The sequence below is a fragment of the Myotis nattereri genome, assembly GCF_964212035.1.
Source record: "Myotis nattereri genome assembly, chromosome: 12".
Lineage (NCBI taxonomy): Eukaryota > Metazoa > Chordata > Mammalia > Chiroptera > Vespertilionidae > Myotis > Myotis nattereri.
This window is the reverse complement of record NC_138087.1, coordinates 6,702,937-6,729,069: the sequence shown is the minus strand read 5'-3', so window position 1 is coordinate 6,729,069 and position 26,133 is coordinate 6,702,937. Positions and strand designations below refer to the sequence as shown.

The window sequence follows — 26,133 nt, the reverse complement described above, 5'->3', positions numbered from 1 at the left end:
TTTTTAAATGATTCACTATTTTCAGATTCTCAATTAGAATACATTTTTAAGAACATCTTTTTCATATTGCTTATATTTCCCTTTTAACAGAAGTACAAATGTTAAAAATAATATGAATCTGTCTTCAGAGTTCCAAAATAGCTTTATCAATATATAAAAACTGATTCTTCACTGGCCATTGTGGCTCAGTCGTTAGAGCATCAACCTGCTCACCAAAAGGTCTTGGGTTCAATTCCTGGTCAAGGGCACATACCTGGGTCACAGGTTCACCAAGGGCCAGGGGGAGGCAACAAATCCATGTGTCTCTCTCACACTGATTTCTCTCTCTCTCTCTCTCTGCCCCTCCCTCCCTTCCATGCTCTCTAAAAATCAATAGAATAAATATCCTCAGATGAGAATTAACAACAAAAAAACTGATTCTAAGTGATATTAAAGTATTGTGTCATATTTTAATAGGCAGTTCATTTTTTACTGTTTATAAAATAACTAGAGGCCTGGTACATGAAATTCATGAACTCATGGGAGGGTCCCTCAGCCTGGCCTGAACCCTCTTGCAGTCTGGGAGCCCTCAGGGGATGTCCAACTGACAGCTAAGCCGTCAGTCGGACATCCTTAGCGCTGCCACGGAGGCGGGAGAGGCTCCCGCCACCAGCGCTGTGCTCGCCAGCCATTTGTCTGCTTCTGGCTGAGCAGTGCTCCCCCTGTGGGAGCACACAGCTCCTGTGTTGAGTGTTTGCCCCCTGGTGGTCAGTGCAGCGTGTCATAATGACCAGTCATTCTGCCATTCAGTCAATTTGCATATTAGCCTTTTATTATATAGGATGAAATATTTTTAGAGTAGATGGTATTTTAAAGTAGATGAAATTCAGCCTGTGTCTTTAAAAGTCTAATACAATGTATAATGTGGTAAAAGCCTGCAGAGAAATTCAGACAAAGTAGTCTTATAGTTCAGGGCAAAAGCAAACATTTCTGTGGCTGAATATTTGGCCTTGAGTTGTGGACAGTGCGACAGGAGAATGGGGAGTGTGTAGGTGTGGGTAGGGTCCCTAGGCCTAGCCTGAGATCAGGGCCATCTTCCACCCACTCGTCAGTCCCCAGTCCCACCCCGCCACCACCCACCCCAGTTCCCCCTGGTTCCCGTTCGCCATCCAGCGATCGGAGCCTGCGGGCCGGGGGGGGAGGTACCAAGAGGTCTGCCTTCCACCTGCTTGCCAGTCCCCAGTCCCGCCCTGCTGCCACCCACCACAGTTCCCCATGGTTCCCCATTCGCCATCCAGCAATTGGAGCCTGCAGGCTGGGGGGAGGGACTGATCGGTCGTTCTGATCGTTACACCGTTATGGTTGCTGGCCTTTTATTATATAGGATATTGGAAAGGTATCTGAGGCAGATCAAGCAGATCATTGAATAATAATTTTTTCATTGTAGTCTGCTGGTAATGGACAAATAATGAAGCTGAATGTAGAGTAATGTTTCAGGTACATTAACTGATTAGCAGGTACAAGGGGAGTGAAAGGAGAGAGAGACTGAAAGAAAGGAGGGAAGTTACATGGAAGGTTTCCAAAAGAAAAGCAACAGGCCCTGGAAACTGAACAAGGGAGAAAAATGAGGTAAGACTGACTTCACGGTGTCGAGTTTGGGAGATGCGTGCATTGAGGTTATGACAAACATACAAGGCAATGTGAGCCGGACCTGACTATGGTCCTGGCGGTGAGACTGGTGGGCGGGGAATGGAACAGAGAGCTGAGGAAGGTCGCTTAGGATTTGGCAACTGACTGAGCATCTGCAAGGAGACACAGGTCCAGTCGGCTGCTATGAACACAGGGCTGAATTTCCGCAAAGATGCAAAGGCACAGATACAGGTTTGTGACGTACACACTCGGAAGTGTTACTTAAAGCAAGAGATTACGAACACTTTAAAAGTCTAAGACAATGTATAATGTGGTAAAAGCCTGCAGAGCAATTCCAACAATGTGGTCTTATGGTTCCCAATCTCTAGGGCAGGATATAATAAAAATAGAAATAACGGTATCAGCTACTATGTCTTGAGCCCTCCCATGTGGTAGACAGCATCTTAAAGTGCTTTTCCAATATTAACTCAATTACTTCTCAGCCCTATGAAGGAGGGAAAGAGGTGCCAGTATAATTCCCTTTTTAAAGATGGGGAAACTGAAACACAGAGAACTGAAGTCACTTATACAAGGTCACACAGCTGGAAAGCTGTTCAGCCTAGCAGAAGCCCAGACTATCTGAACACTAGGCTGCCCTCTGCAAGGACAGAGAGATTCTTATGAAATGATGTATCTGGGGGAGGGGGAGAACAGGAGACAGAAAAGGAGCAATCAGAGAGGTACATTCTCACACAAACGTGCTTCTGGCAGGAGGATTACAAATGCACGCCATGCCAGATGGTCCTTAAGGAAAGTAGGGAGCAAGTGCCACGTGTTCGTCTTATGGATTCTATTTAAACCATTTAAAGCCACTAAGTCATCCACACTCTCCATTTTTAAATTTTTTGGATGAGTAGGATCACTTGAAGAAATTAATGGGCTACTTTTCAAAGCTGTTTCATAGATGTAGCTGCACATGATTCAGACGTTTAAAGTACAACTTCTGGAACACTGCTTCTCAGAGTGGCACATGGACAGGCAACATCAGTGGCCCTTGAGAACTTGTTAGAAATAAAAATTCTCACCCTCACCCCAGACCCACTGATTCAGAACCTCTGGGCTGGGCCAGCCACCTGTGACCAGCTCTCCAGGTGATGCTGATGAATGCCCAAGTAGAAGAGCCACAGCTCTAGAATATGAGATGGTCTGTGTGCGTATTAAATCTTTGGGGACCCTGTCCCAGGTCAGAGCACTGAAGGAACACAGCCCGTGCCCCTCCTGCCCAGCCTGATGGGCTCTTAGCGGAATGCATGCTAGGGTGGAGCTCAGGTGAGGTGAGAAGTCCTTTCTTCTGTTGTGATATGAAAGAGAGGCGACAAAGGCCTTCTGCTCCTGCTGCCATCATGCACAGGTACTAGCAGGGTCTTTGCCCAACCCCCTGCGGCAGAGTCTGCCCGGGACAAAGACATGGCAATTAGTGTGTTTCCTGTCCCCTTGGCCTTCAGAGTGAGATCTCTTAACCAACCAGACAGTTCCACCAGGAGATAGAGCCAGCTTCATAGGCTGCCAAAGAAGCAAATAAACAACCAAATAAACAAGCCAGTCTTGAGGGTTTGCATGTAAGGCTCTACAAAGTCCTTAACTCACTCTGCTACAACTTAGACATTGTGTCCAACCCCTTCCCCTGTATTTCAATGCTGTCTGAACTCATCCCACCCCCTCGCCCTTTCTTGCCACTCATCCTACCAGATCCCAGCTCACCTGTGCTGCCAACTGGCTGCCCAAGCCCTTGCCAGGCCCTGGGCCTACTGTCCAGCCACGCATACCCACTGACCCTGACAATCCTGCCGAGGAGACTGTCACTCGAATGATCTCCTCACCCGATTCCCAGGAACAGGCCCCGTAGTTGGAAGTTGGCATGCCCTCGGGCATTAAATGCCTCACCGGTAGAGACAGCCATGTACCTTGCACCTGGTCTCCGTAACCAGCTGGTCAGAAAATTAGGATGATGGGCCACCCTGACATAATGTTAACCAGTGCTTGAGACGAAAGGGAAAACGAAGAAGTAGACCGATGTCTGCATTTACCAGGTGGGGAGAGCAAGGAGAATCGGACTGGTTTATTCCGATGGTTGAGGCGAGAAAAGGAAGGCAGATCTGTTCCAGACCTCATGGCGAGAAAGATGGCACCTCATCCTTCCTCCCAGCCCTCCGCCTCACCCCAGCCCGCCCCACTTCACCCCACTTCCACTCGGCCCATTCTTCCTCATCGCATCTGCCCTCTCACCCCACAATCACACCCCTCCCCACCCCGCCTCTCCCGACTCTAGCTCACCCTCTCACTTCCAGCTAGTTGAAGTGATAAGGCCTCGTCCTTTCTAAAACTATTCATATGCAATGTCTTGTTAAGAGCACTTTTATTACATTTCCTCTTCTAGTTGGTGAAATTCAATGATGAGTTGCCGAAACGCAGGTGAGCATCCCCGACGGACAGGATGGGAGCAGCACGGTGTGCAGGGCCACCCGCCTGTACCTGACCCTTTCGGGGGAGTGTGTCTCCCCACTTATCCCCACCGGATGGCAAGCACCTCAGCAGACCCTGCGTTTGCTTTCGTTCCCTCTGCACAGGGCTCAAGGCCAACGTCCCACCGTGGTCAGGAAGGGCACCGGGGGATTAAGGGGGCTCCCACCCCAGTGTATGTGGGGGCTTTCTGAAGGACGCAGGCCTTCCTCGGGCAGCAGGGCAGGGCTGTTTGAGCTCGCAGACTCTCCATGCAGCCGGTTCTCAGCCCTGCCACTTCCTGGCCACGAGGTCTCAGTTGGCATAAGCATTTCAATCCTCAGTTTCCTCACCTCCAAAATGCACACAGCCTGCCTCCCAGGCTCCCTAGGAAAGGCCCCACACACTCGCATCACTGTCTCAAGTTATTATGCAATGACCAACAGCTGATCATTTTCAACTACAAAAGTGACAAGCTCATATGGTTCACCTCAACATCCTCCTTTTGTATATGTTCGTATTCATTTTCTCTCTCCCTCCCACAACAGGAGGCAAGCTGTTGTTTAGTATCTTGTCCTAAGATCTAAACAGTGTCTAGACATGGTATGCAATCAATAAATATGCGAATGAATAAATGGATGAATGACATGTTTAATGAATGCCTAGAACATAGTAAGTGTTAAATATGAATGTTATTATTATATTAGCAATTGGCAAAGCAGGAGCATAGAATACTGGACAATATTGGCTCAAGTGAAAATTAATGCCACATTACCAAATATTTTATCCTCTTCAGTAACTTTAGTGTGTTGCATCAAACCAATCTTTCTTTTTTTATTTGGTACTAATTTATTTTATTTTATTCTTCAATTACAGATTACTTTTAATATTATTTTGTATTAGTTTCAAGTGGTTAGATAATCATATGCCAGCGGTTCTCAACCTGTGGGTCGTGACCCCTTTGGGGGTCAAATGACCCTTTCACAGGGGTCACCTAAGACCATCGGAGAAAACATATATATTTACATATTGTTTTTGTGATTAATCACTATGCTTTAATTATGTTCAATTTGTAATGATGAAATTGGGGGTCACCACAACATGAGAAACTGTATTAAAAGGTCATGTCATTAGAAAGGTTGAGAACCACTGTCATATGCTTTACAAAGTATTCCTCCTGATATTTCCAGTACCCACTAGCACCATACCTAGTCATTACAGTATTATTGACTATACTTCCTAGGCTGTATTTTATATCCCCATAACTATTTTGTAATTACTAATCTGTACTCAATTCCTTCACCATTTTCACTGAGTCACCCAGTTGCTCCTCTAGCAACCATCAGTCTGTTCTCCATATCTATGAGTCTGTTTTGGTTTTGTTTGTTTATTTATATTGTTCTTCAGACTTCACGTATAAGTCAAATCATGTGGTATTTGTCTTTCTCTGATTTATTTCATGTAGCATAATACCCTTTAAGTCCATCCATGCTGCTGCAAATGGGAAGATTTTGTACTCTCTTGTGGCCAAGAAATATTCCATTATATACACGTAACCAAACCAATTTTCTTTTCAGCTAGAAAAAAAACACCCTGGATCAAATTGATTGATATTGTAATAATGTCAGTCAGCGATTACCATTATCCTATACAAATATTTGGAAAAAGTAAACTGCACAATTAAATTCATGATAACAACCCTATGCAGATTTGCTGAACAGCTACTGTGTGCCAGGTGCTGCCCCAGCACTTGGCAGGTCTCATTCCCAAAACTCTCAACAGGCTTCAAGTGGGGGCTTCATCTCTCTTCGGTGGGTGAGGACCCCACCCCAGGGAGGGCAGGAGTGGGTGGGATGTGTGGTAAGAGGAGGTGCTGGGCTGGCACCCCGGAACCCCTTCACTAGCCTGTTATGTTAGGAGCCCCACCCCGTGTACATAAGCTCTGCTATGAGGGGTCGGGAGTCTGCTACCCAAAGTCTGGACTAGAACAGCTGCATGGGGGCCTCAACTGAAAACTCCCCGGCAGCTACACTGGCCCAGGTTGCCAGGGCTTGGTGCTGCGTGCCTTCAGCCATCTGTCATCTCTACTCTGAGCTGCATGGGTGGTGCCTGTAAAAGTGGCCCTGCTGCCTCCAGGGCCCGAGTCTGGCCTCCACGTGTGTGAAGCAGGCTTCTCCAGCATAATCAGCCTGCTCAGGGCACCCCGAAGTGTGGGGCTCCGCCATTGAATTTAACTTAGTGGGAGGTGGTCCAGGGTCATCCCCACCCTCCACAGGAGAACTCTGGGGCACATCCTACAAGGACTGAGCCCCGCAGGGGTGGGAGACCTGCTGGGGAGCCCCTGCCCTGCTCCCTGTTCCGCCCTGTGCTACGATACAGTGTGAGCACCAGTGAGGCCCAGGGGAAGCAGACTGCACGCCCCAAGCCCCGCCCGTGTCCCGTGTCCTGAAGGTGCCACTGGGGCCAGACCTCGGGTGATGCAGCCTGTGCCTGTGTCCCTCGCCATGTCGGGCTCACCTGCCACCCTCAGGGGGCATCAGAAATACTGCGCAGTCGGAGAGGCGGGGGGGGGGGGGGGGGGGAGGGGGGGTGTGGGGGGGGGCACAACTGAGGAGTCATCAGGAGTGTCTGCCCACGTTCCAGACGCCCCTGGTAGCCCAAGTGAAGGTCACTGCCTCAGTCTTGTTTCCTTCCGTCTACCATGCGGCTGGGGGAGGCATCTGCCCTGGGCTTAGCTGCTCCTTCTCCCAGGAAGTCCTCCCAGGCTCACCTGCCCCAGGTTCCTGTGGTACCTTTCACCAGCACTGAACTGACTCCGGGCCTCTCTCCAGGGTCATAGCCCCCTGGGTACCTGTAACGCATGCACCCCTCTGTCTAGCGCATTCTGGCACGCAATCACCGATGGAGGAGATACGGAACTATTCTGGTTGGTGTTGAAACCCAAGTAACAATGTAGAAATGAAGCTGAAGGGCCGAGCCTGCTTTATCCAAAGCTGCAGAGGCGCTGGCTGCGACTGCGCCCCAACAGGTGAATTGAGAAGGGGCCGCGGCCTTCACTCATGGGCCCTGCGGAGAGGCGCTGGGGCAGGCGCTCACTCCTTGTGGGTTCTGATCAGCAGCCTCAGGGAAGGGGTTTACAGATTTGCTCTTTCTCTGGCAGCTGAACTCAAGTCGGCAGAGAAGTGTTTGTCTGTAGTGAGCAAGGAATTCTGGGACGTCAGGTGGAGCCGTGGAAAGAGGGAGCCGCCACATCCCACCCCCGAAGTGATGGTTTTCAAACGTGGGCGCTTCCGCCGCCCTCCTCTGGGCTTGCAAAGTGCAGAAGCCACAGACCCAGAGCCCGGCCCCTGGGGTGCGCGCCTGAGTTCACGTTCTCCAAGAAGAAACAATGCGCCCACCCCTGAACAGAAGATGCTCCCCCACTCCCCACCCCCCGCCGCCTTCCGTCATCCCACCAGGCAGGTGGTGATGCGGACCCTCCAGCCAGGGCCTTACCTGCCCTCCGCGCCGTCCACCGCCTCTGCCAGGCCCGGCTGCCCTGAGGGTGGGAGCCCCTATGAACAACACAGACATCTCGTTAGCGCGGCCTTTCCCACGCAGCACCGTGCGTGCTGCTGCAGGCCCCCCCTCCCACCCCCCACCCCCACCCCCGCGACCTGGTGATGATGTGGCATGTGCTGGGCATGCTGGGCGGATGGTGAACGGTCTGGGGGCCGGTGGTGGTGGGGAGGGGGGACACAGGCGGTCCAGCCGGGCACTCTGTCCCAGGAGGCCTCCCTGCGCGAGGGGAACTCGGGCTGAGGGATGCTCGCGGGGAAGGTGTCCCGGGCGCGATGGAGCTGGAGAGAGTGCAGTTTTACCTGGACCTTTTCCAGCGCATGTATGGATGTTGGAGGCCAGAAGAGACTGGAGCAGCCAAGCTTCCAGGTCGCTGGGAGAGGAGAGCACGGGCTGCGGCGGCTGGCGGCCTCCTTAGGGCTGAAAGGGTCCGTCTGTGCGCAGGGAGCTGGAGGCCACCCCGCGGGCCTGGCGCAGCCTCTGCTCCTTTTCCCTCACGTCCCCGAGGCTGTGCCTGTAGCTTTCCACCACCCGTCAGTGTCAGACCAACACCACGCGGTTACACATCCACCTTCTAACCGTCCCCTGGGAGCACCACCGGCCAGAACTCAGCGGTGGGTGACCGCGCTCAGCCCGCTCCCTCCGCTGGTGGCCGGTCCTGTGCCCCGCACGCTCCGCCCTGTGCTGAGTCCTGAGAGGCGTGGACGGCCACTCTGAACCTCAACAACAGGCGACACCTGAAACTGCCGCCAGAGGCTCCGTCAATTCGCTGAAGAAGGAGAAAAGGGAAGTAGTTCCAAAAGAAAGATGTTTACCTTTTACAGGTTTTGATTTTAGTTTTCAAACTAAAGGGATTTTATGCATGTTCCTGGAGAATTTCCAAAACACCCGGATCCTGCAGCGGTATCCGGGGAGTGGTAGCCGAGTGCCCTGCTGGGGAGTGGACCATCCCCCCGGGCAGTGCTGGTGAAGGCCAGGCCCAACCAGGGTCTTCAGGGCCCGTCGAAACTATGACAACTTTTAAAATAAGAAAAACAAAAGTACCTAAACTACAGTCAACTGTTCACTCTCTACAATTTGGGAAAGTGGGTTTATGTTGGGCCCCGGGCAGCTAGCCGAGCTCACCCTGACAGTGTAGCAAAGCCACACACCGCTAGGTCCACATTCTGCACAACCCTGGTGGAAAGCAGGCGTGGCCAGCATCTGGCTAGCCCAAGTGGTGCAGGGGGTCAGCGGGAGTCCTGCAGAACCAGAAATACATGCCAGCGGTTTGCATTAACTGTTGGAGAAAGACCACCTTGCTGAGTGCTCTGGACTTAATTGGGTATCTACCTATAGCCTTCTGTGTCCTAAAAATGGCTTAGGATGATTTCCAATAATAGGTAAAATGTAACACAATAAATAAAATTAAAATGAGCAGATGAGGAAATCGAAGGAAAGGACAAAGAAGGGAAGCTGTGCGGGTGGCCAAGGGCATGTTGGGGGCTTTGTATCACTGCACAGGGCGGCCAACGGGTCAGATAGCATGGCCTCCCCCGAGTCCTCTTCCTGGAAATACCGTTTAACTCATCCCCCAATTGGAGTTGAGAGTAGTCACATGGCAGGACTTCTCACAGAGATTTGTGGTGTGATCATCTGATGGTCAGGCTCAGGCCAGACACTGGAGCAGTGGTTTTCCAATGCTGTTGGCCATACAGCATCATGGTGAAATCCATGACCTAATTCAGATGAAAGCAGAGGTGTCTGACTGTTTCCCCACTGGGAAGCTGTTTCCTCTCTCCTTGGGGCCACCACCCTCAGCAACGCTAACCTAAGACCCTCCCTCCCCTTCTCTCAGGGACTGCACAGCATGGTGTGAAATCCAGGCAGGAGAATAGCTGTTTCTAAGGGGTTTTCACAGTCTATGAAGTGGTGCTGGTGGTGAGGAGAGAGGAGAGCAGTTTCCATCAGCCAGAGGAGCAAGTCTGAGAAGCACTAGAATAGCCCAGATTCACGGATCTTGGCAGTGGGGTTTATGATAGCTTGCAATAGAGCAATGTCACTGCAAATCTACAAGGTGTGGAGAAGTACTCTATACCACATTCCAAAGCCATACAGGACAGGGGACCCATTAGTGGGTAAGGCCATACTGGGTTTCACAACCAAGGGCATGTTGGGAAGCTATCTCCTTTTTCAGAAGCTATTTCTTCTTCAGGGGTGCATCTCTGTCCCCTAGGCAGACTTTCACAAATACATCTCTCAGCTCCTCTCTGTACCCCACCAACAGGCTGACCCGGAAAAGCAGCAGCTGCGGAGGCTGCCATCTGTATGACCTCAGCTGCTCTCATGCTCACAAACACTCCCTTCTTTGCACACTGCGGTCTTGCACCCACTGTGCTGAATACAAGCTCAGGCAATGAGACAGAGCAAACACTTCCACAAGGCTGCCTCTTTGCCAGGCCCTGTCCTGTGTGCACCGGATGTAGAAACTGTCCTGTTTCTTACAACAGTTATTGAGGTAGAAACTGGTAGAGCTGGACTCCACATACAGGCTGACTCCACAGAGCAGGCACCATTAGTGTGAACAAATTATCAAGTTCCTTTACCCAAAGTGTTAGGGTGCAAGGCATTTAATAGCCACAGCCAAGACTAAGCATACAACAATGGCAGCTCCAGGGTAGTTTTTAAAGTTATCTACTTGTGAGAGATCAGTAATCCATGAGTGATGCTGTTGCAAGCATTACAGTCAATCTGAACTCAGATAGAGCATAAAACTACACTGAACTGACAAAAGGACACTTGGTTCAGCTGTCAGAACCTTCAAAAGACACATATCCAAAACTTGAAATAATGGAACAGATGAGTAGAGATTGGTGATTTGTTTATAGAAGTATTTTTTTATGAAAGGTATGGTTAAAAATTTTGGAAACAGGTTTTCCTAGAACCTATATAATATAACTTAATTATAATTGTATATTACCCTACAACCTTTCAAGAATGCCTTTATTATATAGGGTAAACCACAGTGATAGAGTTTAATGCTAGGCATGTTTAACACTCCGTTGCCACAGAGGCCTTAAAAGCTCCACCATGTACCATATCTAGAAAATATTGCTGGGTATTCTTCTCCTGGATGCAAAGGCTTCTTTCTGACATTGATTTGTCATATTGTTTCCTATGAATGGTCTCCAGCTATTAACTAAGGTCATGTAATAAAAATGAGGTAAGAGCCCTGGCCAGTTTTGCTAAGTGGTTAGAGGGTCGGCTTGTCACCCAAAGGGTCTCATATTTGATTCCAAGGCAAGCACACATCCCTCCATTATAGGTTCAATCCCCGCCCCCAGTTGGAGTGCAAGCCGGAGGCAAGCAATCGATGTGTCTCTCTCACATCAATGTTTCTCTCTCTCCAGCGCCCCCCTCCCCCACTTCCCTCCCCTCCACTCTCTATAAAGCAGTCAATGGAAAAAATATCCTTGGGTTACAAGTAAAAAAAAGAAAAAAGAAAAAATACTTTTCACAAAGTCTAAGAAACACAAAGCAATTCTGGTACAACCAGAATTCAATACCAACTTTCATGTGTCCAAGAATGGCACTCTACTCAGCCCATTACACCGCTGCATCTTTGTTAAAGTCTAAACAAAATGGGACTGGAGGTCTGTTCCATGGCTTCCTTCTACAATGCTATTTTCACTTCTACCCATTTGGATTCTACCTCAAATAGTGCTAAGACCCTCATCCAGGAGAGCACTGGGATTGTTCACCTGACCCCTACCCACCACCCCTCCCAAGGAGCAGTCTGTGGCTGTGCCTCTCACAGGCCCCTCAGCCATTTGCATATACATCTTTCCCCCCAAACTGGAAGGCACAGTAAAGCAGGACAACCCACATTGGCCATCACACTGCACATACACAGTCAGCAGTAAATGCTCAATGAATGTATCAGGAGAATTGAAATGACATGAGTCATCTCAGAAGTTCTAGTAACTATAAAGGAAATTAGTTGAAAATTCTCTTTTAAAACAACTGCCACCACACAGGAGAAGTTGAACAGTGTCATGGGTTCCAGTATTACCCCAGGCATGTGGCCAAGTGCTCTGCCCACAGATGCTGCACAGAGCATGCCTTGTCATGGGCAGGATGATTGACCAAGTAAACGTTCAAACTTTTCTTTTAAATGCTGTCACTTCAAAATACCACTCTTCGGCCTTGGCAATTTTCATAAACTATTTTCTACAAATATGTGGAGATGGATTCTTCCCTCTGTGTAAATTATGAATGTTGGTGTGTTCCCACTATGTACATGTGTCCTGAGTAGCTTTAGAGAAAAGACAAATATTTTGAACATGAATTTCCTCATTGAGGAAGAAGAGATATCTTGTGGTGCTTAAAACACAGAATTGAGGTGTCCATATTTAGCAGCTAATTCTACAAATAATTTTTTTCTGATTCTCAATCTTTAGACTTTATTAAACCAAAGAGATACACACAGTGATTTAAATGGAATAAATATGAGGCATTTTCTGAGGCCACAATTTAGATTAAATAATTTCACAACTGCCAAAGCAATCCAAACAGCTTTTTAACAGCCTCATTCCTAGCTTTCCGGTTCTCCTGTTCGAGATGACTTGAATTGGCATTTTTCTAAATGTATAAACTGTATTAGGCTACAGATTTTATAAAAACAGAACTGGCCCTCAGGAAGTTTACAATCTAGTTGATGATGGAGAATATATAAACCTGTCCAAAGTCACTGACACCTTGAAAGAACTGCTCTTTAAATTACTACTCCCATTAATATTACTATTACCAATTCCATGCATTTTATTTTCTGTGTATACTGTTGAAAATTGTCTCCTGACATCTTGATTTTCTTTTTAAAAAGAACACAGTTCAACAAATAAAATATCAATCTGGTATTAGAGTTTCATTTATTAAAGAAACAAACATAAACACTCCATTTGTCTGCAGCTTAATTATAAAAAGCGCTTGGAAGTGGGGCGTGTCTTTCAGGGTGCCAGGTGAAGAGACACATGCCACAAATATGGATCAACATGTAGAAGTCTTGAAACACGGGGGTCCTGACTCCTCCCTGTCACCAGCACTCAAGGGGCAACATTTCCCTTTGGACATTTCTAGGCTGCTACCCTCTGAAAACATTCCTTTCCTAAGTAAAATCACAGGGGTCCGTTTTCAAAAGGGCTTACCTGGTAATTTGTGTTCTTGTACTGAAGTCAAGAGACCTCATTGAGCGTAGAACTTCAATGCACCCCAAGTACTGCAAGGGGAAAAAATGTAAATCATGAGCCCTGGGACCTGAGATGAAGAGTCACCCCAAATAACATCAAGGGCATTTCTGGAAGCCATACACATTTCCTAATCACATTTAACTTTATATTCGTGGTGATACTTTATCCTGTTTCTATAATTGTAACAACTCATAAGAAACTATGCTGAATGCTTAGATTGGCACTACACTCAACTTTTCTGAAACCTGTAATATTGTCACCTTACTAGAATTTGGAAATACATTTTTAAACTCTTGTTCAGGTGCAACTTGTATGCCATAAAATACAGAAATCTTAAACAGATAATTCACTGATTGTTTAAACATATATCTGTCCTGTAACCACCCAGACGCCAACATCTCAATATCATATTTCTAGTCCTTTACAAGGCTTATAGAAGTTTATAATTTCTAAAGAAAGAACCAAAAAAACCTAAAATACCAACATTTTTTGCCAATATTAAATTTATTTAAAAAAATATGTTTTGGATTCTATGAATAAACTATATTATCTTCAAAGATGCTTTACTTTGGTTTACCAGAAAGCTCTTTTCTGCATTATTTGACATAAATTTTTAGAAGGTTAATTTTCACATCTACATTTCTAGTTAATTTTTTTATGTTTCACACATGAAAATGTGGGGGGGGGGTGAGGGTGTGCGTGAGCATGTGCGTGTGTGTATGAATATATGGACACAACTAAGGCTAAAGATAAACAACTAGAATGGTAGAGATATAATATTTAGCTTCCAAAGTCCATGGAGAGTTTGAAGATACAGATGTTTGATATCAATGCTTTTAAATTTAGACTCAGCAGGAAGAGAATTCATGGTGGAATACAGAAAAAGCTGCATTTGAACTATTCAGAAAACCTGAATTTGAGCTTGGGTCCATAATATCTTATTATATAACTTTAAGCAAAAATTCTCTAAACCTAAGTCTCTCTACCCATAAAATGTGGTTTTTACTCCAACCATTGCATAGGCACGTGAAACTTCCACCATCACATCACAGAGTTATTCACATACCATAACCACCATCACAGGATGAGGATACCATGGCCAATGTCGCAGAGATAACTGAATTAGATGACCGCCAACAGTGACCAACATCACAGACTCCTGAACACCAGGACCATTGTCACAGGGCTATGATTACCACTACCACCAAAGTCACAGGCATGTAAATATCACTTCCACATGCAGAATTACATGACTACCATGAACAACATGGCAGAGTTATATAAGTAGCCATATGGAAACTATGAGCAATCGTGTAGGTTATGTGAATGCCACAGGTGCTGTTACAGTTATGTGGATACCACTATCGCTGAGATATATGAAGGCCATGACCCACTTTGCAGATATGAGATTGCCATACCCAACACTGTCACAACACCCAGAGTTATGTGAATACCACCACCAGCAATATTACAAAGTGAGGCAATTAGTGACCAGAGGAGCATAGTTGTGTCATAGCTACATCACCGCCTCTCAATGATATGCGAATACTATCATCGTCACCTTGGAGAGTTATGCAAATTTTACACCCACAGTTGCAAACCCAGGGGAATGCTCCATGACCACCATCACAAGTGTTTGAATGTGACAACAACCACTTCAGATTATCAGAATACTGCGACCACCATCACAGAGCTATTGAAAACTATGACCCAGGTTGCAGAATTATTGAATACCACCACCACAGAGTAATGCGAATGCCGTGAACAATGTCACAGTTATGCAATTACTACTAGCAACAGTGATATTTGAGTACCATGGTCACCAACACCACAGGGTTATATTAATACCACCATGTTTGTCACAAAATTATCTGAATGCCACCTATAGCTTCATAGTTTTGTGACTACCATGACCAAAATTGCAGAGCTATGTAACATCAAATCTACCAACATCACAGAGTTCTGGGAAAACCACGATGGTCATAACAGTTACGTGAATAACATGAATAGCATTGCCTTGTTTTATGTGTCCCAACACCACCACTGCAGAATTATGTAAATATAAGTACCACGACCATCATAGAATTATGTGAGTGCCACCACACCCACCATCTCAGAGTCATTTGAATACACCACCTATACCATATCACATGTATGAGAGTATAATCAGTGCATATTGAAGAGGCATATGAATACCACCAACAACATTACAGAGTTATGTGACCAAAACCAATAACCTCATAGTTGCGAACACCACACTCACCCTTGCACAGCTGTGTGGAGACCACACCAGTACTGCTGAGTTATATGAATACCGCTACCACCATCGCTGAGTTATGTGAAGATCGTGACAAACTGCAGAGTTACAGGATTAGTATACCCAACACCATCAATTATGTGAAGACCAGAACAAGAGCCAAGTGGAGCTAGTTGAATACCACCACTGTCCTGGCAGGTCTAGGAGAATACCACCACCAATGTCACAAAGACATGTTAGCACTATGGTTGCTATCATAGTCATGCAAATGCTTCCACCTCCATTGCAGAGTTTTGTGAATACCATAACCCTAACAAGCCAGACTTATGTGACTATCCTGACCAAAGTTACAGATTTCGGTGAATACCACCACCTTGCAGTGACGTGTTAACACCAATGCCACCACCATGATAGAACTGTGTAAATGCAAGCATACCTCATTTTATTGTGCTATGTTTTAATTGTGTTTTCATCAACACTGAGTCAAGACCCTCCACCAGCAAAAAGATTAAGATTCGCTAAAGGCATGGATGATGGCTAGCATTTTTAGCAATAAAGTTTTTTTTGGTTAAGGTATATACCTTGTTCTTTTAGACATAATGCTATTGCACACTTAATAGACTACAGTATAGTGTAAACATAACTTTTATATACACTGGGAAACCAAAAGACTCATGTGAGTCACTTTACTGCAGTATTTGCTTGATTGTGGTGGTCTGAAACCGAACTTGTCATATCTCTGAAGACTGCTGGTACCATGACCAAGCCACAGCATTATCTGAGTTGACCATCACCACTGTCAAAAGATATGTGAATAGCACCACCAATGTTATACAATTATGCCAACACCATGACAAACTAATGTCGCAGGGTTATAGGAATACCATGATAAATTTCATCGCATCTGTGAACACAACCTCCAATATTACAATGTCATGTGAATACACAACATCCATCACACAGTTATTTGAATACCAACTCTACCACCATCATGGTGGTATGTGAATGTCATGACCAGCCTCACAGAATCATGGGAATAACACCAAAAACAATGTCATGAAGGTAAGTGAATGCAGTACCTCAGCTGCAGATTATTTGTATGCTTATATGCTTACACTACCTATGTGACAGGGCTATGAGACACCATGACCACTTTGCAGTTATGAGATTGCCACATCCAACACTGTCACAACACTCAGAGTTATGTGAATACCACCACCAGCAATATTACTGAGTGAATTAATGACCAAAGAAGTATAGTTGTGTCATAGCTACATCACTAGCTATAAGTGGATAGATAGCCAAAGACCTGGTTATAAAAACACTCTCACCAGAATGACCACTGAGTTATATAACTACTACAACCAACACCACGTGGTTATGCAAATACCACAACCAATATCATAGCACCGTTTCAATACCATCACCACCACACTATCTCATTATGTGAAGGCCATCACCACAGTGACGTGAAGGCCATCACCACAGTGACGTGAAGGCCATCACCACAGTGACGTGAAGACCATCACCACAGTGACGTGAAGGCCATCACCGCAGTGACGTGAAGACCATCACCACAGTGACGTGAAGGCCATCACCACAGTGACGTGAAGGCCATCACCACACTGACGTGAAGGCCATCACCGCAGTGACGTGAAGACCATCACCACAGTGACGTGAAGACCATCACCACAGTGACGTGAAGGCCACCTGCACCCACTTCACAGAACAACAAATGCCATCCCAACCCTTCAGAGTTGGATGAACCTAACCACCTCAATCATTGCAGTCATGTGAATGCCATCACCACCAAATTTGCAGAATTATTTGACTAGCACGGCCGACTTTGTGGAGTTATCTGGTTATGACCATACCAGTCACAGATGATTGTGAGTCCCACCACAGACAACATGACAGAATTTTGTGATATGTGACCACCTCCACCACCACCAACACAATGCTGGCTGAATCCCATGACTAATGTAGCAGAGCTCTGTGTAGACTCACTTCTCCGAGTTATTTAATTACCACCACCACTACTGTCACAGCCAAGCCAATACCTCCACTACTGTCGCTGAGTTGTGGGAATACAACCGCCATGGCTGTCACAGAGGTATGTGAAGACCATGAGCAACTTCAAGGAGGTACATGATCACCACCACCGAGGGTGTAAATTACCCTCCCAAGGGTCTGCAGCAACTTGTACTCTCACCACCAATATCTAAGCATGTTTATTTCTCAATCCTTCATAACACTGTACAGCATCAATATTTTGAATCTTTGGCTGTCAGAGGCAAAAGTATTTCTCTTTTTGTTTTAATTGGCACTTTCCTGATATCTAATAAAGTTATGTAAATTTTCTCACTTGTGTATTGCCATTTGCACTTTCTTTTCTGTTAAGTGACTGCTCATATTTTTGGCCTAGCTTTCTATTAGATTATTCATCTCTTTCTTATAGATTAAAGGCATGTTAATCTTCCATTGAATTAGTTTTCTTTTATGGCTTCTACATTTCCCCTAACACAGATTGTTCCACAGTAATATTGTAGTAATTACTGCAACCACATGTCTCCCACTTTCTGTATGGCTTTGTTTGGCGTGCCCTGTCTTGCTTAAGAAGGTCTCCCTATCCCCAGATTCTTACAATATCTTTTATTTTAACAATATTTATTAATTATTCATTTATCTATGTATTCACTTATTTAAGAATTTAATATTTTCCATTTTGCTTTTTAATCTGTTTGGAGTTTGTCTATAGAATATGGCATAAGTTAGCTTGTCAGTCTCCAAATGGGTATGACTACTGCCACACCACTGGTTTCATAACCCATCCATGTCCTCCTGGACTGACACATTCCTGCTTCTGCACCTGAACTCTGTTCTGTCAACTTCATTTGTCAACTCCTGTGTCTTTTTTATGTGTTTTGACTTAAGAACTTTAAAATCATTTTGTGAAGTCTCCACCCCTCAAACACTGGATTCCCAATAAAACCCATGCTACCTTGCAAAGAACTCAGGTTTGCTGTTTATTTTTTACCCATGAACAGAAGCGTTGTTTCCATTTCAAACATTACCCATTGCCTTTAACATTACCCATGGTCTTTAGTAATATAAATAGCATATATTTTTCTTCTTCCATACATTCCAAGGAGTTTTTTTAAAGTTTCGGTTGCCACTAGAAATGACAGTTTGATTTTTCTGTCCTGTGTTTACCTGGTTTTTCCTAGCAGAGAGAGAAGGAATTGACTTAAGATATGGGCTCCAGACATTTACAAAACAGAAGAATTATATAAGCTTGGACAATGGAGCTCCAGCACCAATGGGACTGAAATATAAAAGAAAATGCAGCCCTAGCAGGTTTGGCTCAGTGGCTAGAGCACTGACCTGCAGACTGAAGGGTCTTGGGTTTGATTCTGGTCAAGGGCACATGCCCGGGTTGCTGGCTCGATCCCCAGTAGGGGGCGTGCAGGAGGCAGCTGATCAATGATTGTCTCTCATCATTGATGTTTCTCTCTCTCTCTTTCTCTCCCTCTCCCTTCTTCTCTGAAATCAATAAAAATATATTTTAAAAAAAGAAAAAGAAAATTTCTGCATCTGCCTCAAGGGAATTCCGGGGGGCCAGGGGGGAGAAAATACAGGGGAAAGAAATATTCAAGAATGAAAACAATAAAATGTTTAGTGTTTATATTTTTAAGGCGACCAGAAGGAATAAGAAAAAAGGTGTACTTTTGGACATGATGGAAACAGCACAAAAGGATCAAGAGAGAAACATCCTGAAGGTATTCCAGGAGGAGCAGGGGAAAGGGCTGCCTACACAGGAAGTTCCCTTCAGCTCCAAGCACACGAAGACAACGTTATTGAAAGTCTCAAGAAGACAAGTGTGGAGGCAAAAAGCTTAGTTCCACCTGTACTAGCATTCCAGTGGAGGGAGAAGGGAGGCCTCGGAAAGTTAACCACCCACAGACACCCTCTGAAAGAATCATTGTGGGGGGGCAATGAATACAGAAAGAAAGGAGAGTGTGGGCTCAGAGAAACAATGATAAGGAAAGAATCAACAAACGTTACAGGTGCGCCTTATGCCTTGAGAATTATTGATGCAGAACTCTAAGTATGTTTTTTTACAATGATGGGGATTCAACCTCAGAAGACCCCAGCGTGGCTAGCAGGGGACAGATATGAACGACAGACCGGAGAGGAGAGGGGAGCATATCAGAGGCTATTGTGGGGGGTTTTTGTTTGTTGTTGTTTTATGATGTATTTTTATTGACTTCAGAGAGGAAGGGAGAGGGAGAGAGATAGAAACATCAATAATGAGAGAGAATCATTAATTGGCTGCCTCCTGCATGCCCCACGCTGAGGATCAAGCCCAAAACCCAGGCACATGCCCTTGACCAGAATCGAACCCTGGGCCCTTCAGTCTACAGGCCAACACTCTATCCACGGAGCTAAACCGACTCGGACAAAGCTATTGTGTTTTGTGGAGGTAGGTCCAGAACTGGTAGTAAAACAGTGTAAGTTTACATATGTGTGTAAAAATTATAAACCACTGCTCGCGTGCTGGCCAAGGAAAACAGGGGACAATGGGGGTGGGCGGGTATCTCAGGTAAAATCACAAGAAAGAAAAAATACTAAATAAATGTAAGAAATGTGCATGACCAAGCTGAAGAAAAACCTTAGTGAAGAGTGAAATAATAAGAGAAAACCTGCATATATGGCAAGACATACTGTAGTTACTGTGTTGAATGATTTAATATTAAAAACATACCAATTCTCCCCAAATTAATCTACAATTTTTGTTTTTGTTTTTTTGTTAATCCTCACCCGAGGATATTTTCTCATTGATTTTTAGAGAGAGAGGAAAAGAGAGGGAAAGACAGAGAGAAACATCGATGTGAGAGAAACACAGCAATTGGTTGCCTCCTGCAGGAGCCCTGACCAGGAACCAGGCTGGAGAGGAGCCTGCAACCCAGGTATGTGCCCTTGACTGGAATCGAACCCGGGACCTTTTGGTCTGCAGGCCAACGCTCTATCCACTGAGGCAAACCAGCGAGGGCTTAATCTATAATTTTATTATGATGCCAATGAAAGTGCCAGTGGGATTTTTCACCTCAGATCTTATTCATTTAACTCCAAAGTTTATGTCATAAAAGAAGACCCTTGAGAACATGAATAAATTCACGAAGAAGATAAAAATGAAAAGGAACTGGTGAAAGTGATGTGATATTCACATGGGGATAGAGGGACTGCAATGGGCCCAGAAGAAAAGGGCGAACAATCTGTGGGAATCACTGAAGGAAAGACAAGCCAGTCGGTACATGTAAGGGAAGGAGTGGCTGTCCCTTAGGAAAAGAACGCCTTGCTGCAGCCCTGCCAGCCCGCTGTACGCGGCTGCGTGTGTGTGGCACAGTGTGCTGTATAAGTGCCATCTCCTCACCAACATGCGCATCGTGCACTGTGCACGAAAATAAATCCCAAAATGATTCAAGAGCTAGAGCTAGGAACAAAATTAGAAGCATTACAAGAAAATAGAGAATAACATTCTGTGACAAGACCTAAAACTCAAAGGCCATAATGAGCTCATGAAAATGAGCATGTGTAGGAAACTTCCACATAGAGCTTCCACACTGGTTAAAACATGTGTGCTAAATAACATGCCATACATAACATGGAAAAGCAAGGGAAAGACTGGGAAAATGCAATCAAGTAAGCAAGTCATCAGCTCAATAGGGAAAAAAGGGCAAAGAATACAAGCAGGGGATTCACAGCGGAAGAAAAGTAGGAAGAGCAGTGATCAGGGAAATTAAAACAAATGCCAGGAAGAGACGCAGCTTTTCACACAGCAGAATGGTCATCTTGGGTGAGGAAGCAGGAAAATTGGACTCTGTTTCATCTCATAGTGAGTGTAATTTGGTGAAACCTCCAGTAAGGTTACTTGGAATTATCTGTGGGTATGGAAAACCTGCTTGCCCTTTGACTCAGGGATGGTGTTTGTAGGACTTTATCCTACATAAGTGCATGAAACTGTATGTGTAAAATATTCACTACTTAGTTGCCTTTATAGAGGGGAAACTTGAACCCCCTCCTCGGACGTTTAGCAGTAAATGCATGTTTACATACTTGGGCACATCCATAGCCACTTTTTTTTCTGTTAATCCTCACCCGAGGATATTTTTCCATTGATTTTTAGGGAGAGTGGAAGAGAGAAGGAAAGACAAAGAGAAACATCAATGGGAGAGAGACACATCGATTGGTTGCCTCCTGCACGTGCCCCGACCAGGGCCCGGCCAGAAAGGAGCATGCAACCAAGGAACATTCCCTTGGCCAGAATCGAACCCGGGACCCTTTGGTCCACAGTTCAACGCTCTACCCACTGAGCCAAACCGGCTAGGGCTGCAGCCACTTTTTAAGTAATTTAAGTTTAGAATCTCCAAAAATACTACTACTTCCTCCACACTTTATTGTTCAAGCAAGTCACAGTGTCAGTCTAAACTCAGAGGAAGGGGCCCACCCAAGGGTGTGAGTGTGAGAAAGCCCAGGCCACTGGGTCCACCATTGGAGACACAGAGAAGAGACAACAGGGCAGGTGTTGTTGGGAGGAGCAGTGGAAGGAGGGGTGGTGAGAAAGGAGTGTTATCTCTGAATGCCCCCATATTTCTAAACAGTTATAACAAGAATGTGTTCATTTTTACTTATACAACTACAAAATAATTGTAAAGTATTTCCCACACAAAAGACCATACTTAATAACATCAATGCCCACACTGTGATGCAGAATTGACCACAAAGCGGGTCAGTATCTGGTGGCTCTAATTCCCAGGCCCCGGCACCGCCCTCCTCGATCCTCGGGGAGGACCTTGTTCTGAGGACGCAGTGGAGAGCGCGGTGGTCGGGGAGACCAAGCACGCCTCCCAAGCGGGCTGCTCCTCACTGAGCTTCTTTGAATTCCGTCCCCACCTCAGCTATGGGTCAAGGATGGTGTGTGACCCAGCCGGGCCGGCGAGTCGCAGTCCTGGGGCTTTGCGGGAACTGCCATTCAGGAGTGACAAGCAGTGCGGCTCCTGAGAGCGGCACAGCAATGGTTCCCTGGCCCTCCGTCCCTCGCCTTCCCGGCCAGAGGGAGTTAAGACAATTTTTTGACAGTTGACCCTAATGATTTCCGCCCTCAGCGACTATCACAGGCACCCTCTAACGTCCACTTGGAATTACGGTGTGTCAGCCTCTGGTTTTCGAGCATGGTCCGTAAATGGGGTGATTGATGATTTCCCTGCCCCAAAAAGTCACAGGGGAGCCAGGTATTAGAGCAACAGCTCACCTGTGCCTCCAGGTTTGGCACCATTTCCTTAAATAAACCTTCACTTTCCTTGCCTCAAACTCCTGTTGTGTCTGATTGGGCTTTGATGTAGGCAGCCCAACAGACCTCTTTAGTTCAATAACAGTTATCCCATCTAATAGTAGTAACCTTGATTTTCAGTAATGTTTAACTCAAATCTCCCAGAGCCTAGCTTTCCTTCAATGGGATGACCACATATACTTCCTGGATTTGCTGTGATAATAAAACCCACCTGTGAAATGCCTCGCACAGCTCCTGGCCTTCATGTGGCTTGAGATACTAGTAACATGCTTATTTGAACACTCCAGTCCAGGCTCCTAGGGGCACCTCCACACACATGGCTAAGGGCTCAGCTACAGTTCACACTTAGCTACAAATGACACACATTTCATCAGGTTTTATTTCTTCAAACTCTAGATGGCCCTGAGAGTCCCAGAACTTTATGGCTTTTGGCTCCTCCTGTTTCCCGTGATAATCCCTGGACACACAGCTCCCAAATCTGTCTGGCTGGCATGGCTCAGTGGTTGAGCGTTGACCTATGAACCAGGAGGTCAGGACACACACCCGGGTTGCGGGCTCGATCCCCAGTGGGGGGGTGTGCAGGAGGCAGCCAATCAATGATTCTCTCTCATCATAGATGTGTCTATCTCTCTCTCACTCTCCCTTCTTCTCTAAAATCAATTAAAAAAATATATATTTTTTTTAAAAAACACATCCCAAATCTTAGGAAAATTATGGCATACCATTGGTAAGTGGACTTTGTGAAACCCAAGTTTGTGATATTAAATTAAAACCATTCCAACCAAGTTTCTGAAGGTTTTCTTGGGGAAGCACAGGAACGTAGGGAAACAGCACTTTTTATACAAATGAAAACTCAAGAACGCAGAATAAAATTAGCTTTCTGAATGACAAATGTTAAATGCAAAACCCCTAGGGGTGGAGGCAGAGTTCCTGTGACAGCAGTGAGCATGCACCGAGAGCACACACTGAGCTGGCTTGTTCTGGGATTCAAAGAAACTGTGGGGTGCGTAGGCAAGAAGTCAGGGCCATCAAAAAAAGAGCTGCAACTTACAAAAAGCCTGGAAAAAAGCTCTGTTTATCCAGAGCTTGAGGAAAATAAAGAAGAAATGTTGCTCCTTCGATGCATAAGAAAAGAGTGATAACTCCCACAGAGCGCAGACAAGAGCCATTATTCTGAAAGGGAGTCTTGATAAAGGCTTTCTCTGCAACTGTGGGCCTGAGCGGCTGCAAATGAAAGGACAGGGCAAGAAGCCCAAACACACGGGGGGAAGATCAGTCACAGGCGGGCACCCTCCACCTCAAGCTGCCATCTCAGGGGTCGGAAGACCAGGAGCCACTGGGAGCATGGCCGAGAGTGGCCTCAGGTGACACCAGAACTGTCCTGGCAGCGTTCCTGTCCTTCCACCAGGGGTCTCCATGGAGAAGGAGGTTGGAGAGGGAGACTTACTGTTGGGGCCAGAACTGCAGAAGATCCACATGGGGTCCAGCAGGTTAGGGACAGAGAGGCCCGGGTCCAAGAACCACAGAAAATTGTCTGGTATTTAGGACTCGCAGGCAGGAGAGTGAGGAAGCCCGAGAGGCTGGCACACTCACTAGACCTGAGCTGGCCCCAGGTGTCAAAATGAACCCGCTCTGCTCGGACCTCTGGGACGGAGGACAGTGTGCCCGTGTGGTTTGTAGACTGCAAAACAGTCCTCAGACCCATCCTCGCTCTTCAGGGAAAGAGAGGCCGCCCTGAGCCCTCGGGCCACTGACAACCCGGGGACTGTCTGAGCAGCGCCAGGCCCTTGCTGGGGCCTTGCGGATGCTGGAGGTGTTTTGAATCCTAGCATTTGCTCTTCACGACCATGGGAATCCATCCCAAAGGGTCTTATTTAAAGAAAGACAGGATATGGCTTGGAATTCCATGAACCTGAGCAATAGTAAGGTTCATTGGGGAAAAAAAAGGCAGGGCAATATTAACTTTCATTTAAAATAATAATCACCTGAATATTCCTGCTTTTTCTTTATGTTCCCTCTGCCTGATTCAATACGCATTTCTGCTTGTGTGTGTGTGTGATAAAGGAAAAGTGCAATAAGAGTAAATGCATTACTCTTATAATAATAAAAGTATTATTGTAAAAATGTGTATGACTACACAGAAAATAGCTTAGCTATACATAGTAAGTCTCAAAACAGTTCCTTTACTCCAGAAACTTCACTTCTGAAATGATAACATAGGCATGGACCCCAATTACCGCTAATAAACAGTTTCATGAACAAAGATGCTCATCAGCTGCTATTTATAACCACATAAAAACAAACCATACACCCCTCAGGGGACAGTGCTCAGTGTGGTCAAGCCACCAAATGGACTATTGTGGGGAAGCACGGGACTTGGTTGGAATGTCTGTGAGGAGGATTCTCTGAAAGGTCGGAGGCTTCTGGGGGGACCTCGCCGAAGGCAGCATCCCCTACCTTGACTTTTCCAAACAAGTCCAATCCCCCGGGTATTTTGCTAGAATCTCTATGTTTAGTCTTTAAAGACCTGACCTTGTAGAAGCATGTGCTTTCTCAAGGATACTTGCCCTGCTGAGAGGTTCACTTTAGTTCAAGCTGTTAGGACAATAAAAACCTAAGGAGGTGGGCAATCAAGGCTGCTTTGTTCCTAAAGTGAAACAGCCCCTTAGCCTTCTCTTTCACAGAAACGTGTGTCAGAATAATCTGTTCACCCATCACTCAGGGTCTGCTGGTCAGCCCCAGCAGACTATGTCATCATTACTTATTTGTGAAGACTATATAACTATTGGAGGAAAGGATGTAAGATCATCCATAATAACCAAGTATTTCAAATGGTAGTAAAAGCAAACACTTGTTCAGCACTCACTGTGCTGGACTGGGATGACCACACTGGGTGGGAGTCCTTACCCTGCCCCCCCCCCCCCACCCCGTAGCAGTTCTGTGACCAGCTCCATTCTGCATGTGGAAACCGAGACTGAGTATGAGGAGGAACTTCCCCGAAGATACTCAGGTGCCACCAAACATATGAAGATGTGCTAAACTTCATTAGCAATCAAAGCTACACAATTGAAAGCCACCATTAGAAACAGAATTGGCAGAAATTGAAAAGTTTAATGGCATCAGTGTTGGTGGAAGTGAGATGAAACAGTACTTTCTTATTTACTATTGGTGGAACCATAGTTGACACAACCGTCTCAGAGAATGGCTCCAAATTTCAATGTGCACTCTTCTCTTCCAACCAAACATTTCTCTCTGGGAAATTACTCCAGGGAGATTCTCACACATCTTATGAAAGGACACGTATAAAGATTTTCACTGTGGTTGTTTGTATGAAATAGAAGTTAAATAAATCATGGTTGATCCAAGCAACAATTAAAAAGAAAAAGATAGATCTCTTTTTTTGAAAACCCTCCAAAGCAAGAAAAATAATAATAATAATAAAGCTAACTTGAAGAAATATGCATACTATGATACCATTTATGTCAAAACCAAGAAAGAGAAACGCACAAACCGACATCTTTCTCGTGGCACGTATGTCCATGTATATGCACAGAAAAAAGGTCTGTAAGTACAGGCACCACCTGGTAACTGCATGAGACACTGGGAGGGAATCTGATACTCTATATATGTATGTC

At 45.7% G+C, this 26,133-nt stretch overlaps 1 protein-coding gene across 4 annotated transcripts in view; it reads right to left on the bottom strand.

Annotated features, from left to right (window-relative positions):
- SHC3 (SHC adaptor protein 3) overlaps positions 1-26,133 on the bottom strand; it is a 147,875-nt gene that overhangs the window by 94,574 nt on the left and 27,168 nt on the right. For all 4 annotated transcript variants that reach the window (XM_081104088.1, XM_081104090.1, XM_081104089.1 and 1 more), the window contains exon 2: positions 12,849-12,919. In XM_081104088.1, coding sequence (XP_080960214.1) covers positions 12,849-12,919 — 71 coding nt within the window. The remainder of the gene's footprint in view (positions 1-12,848; positions 12,920-26,133) is intronic.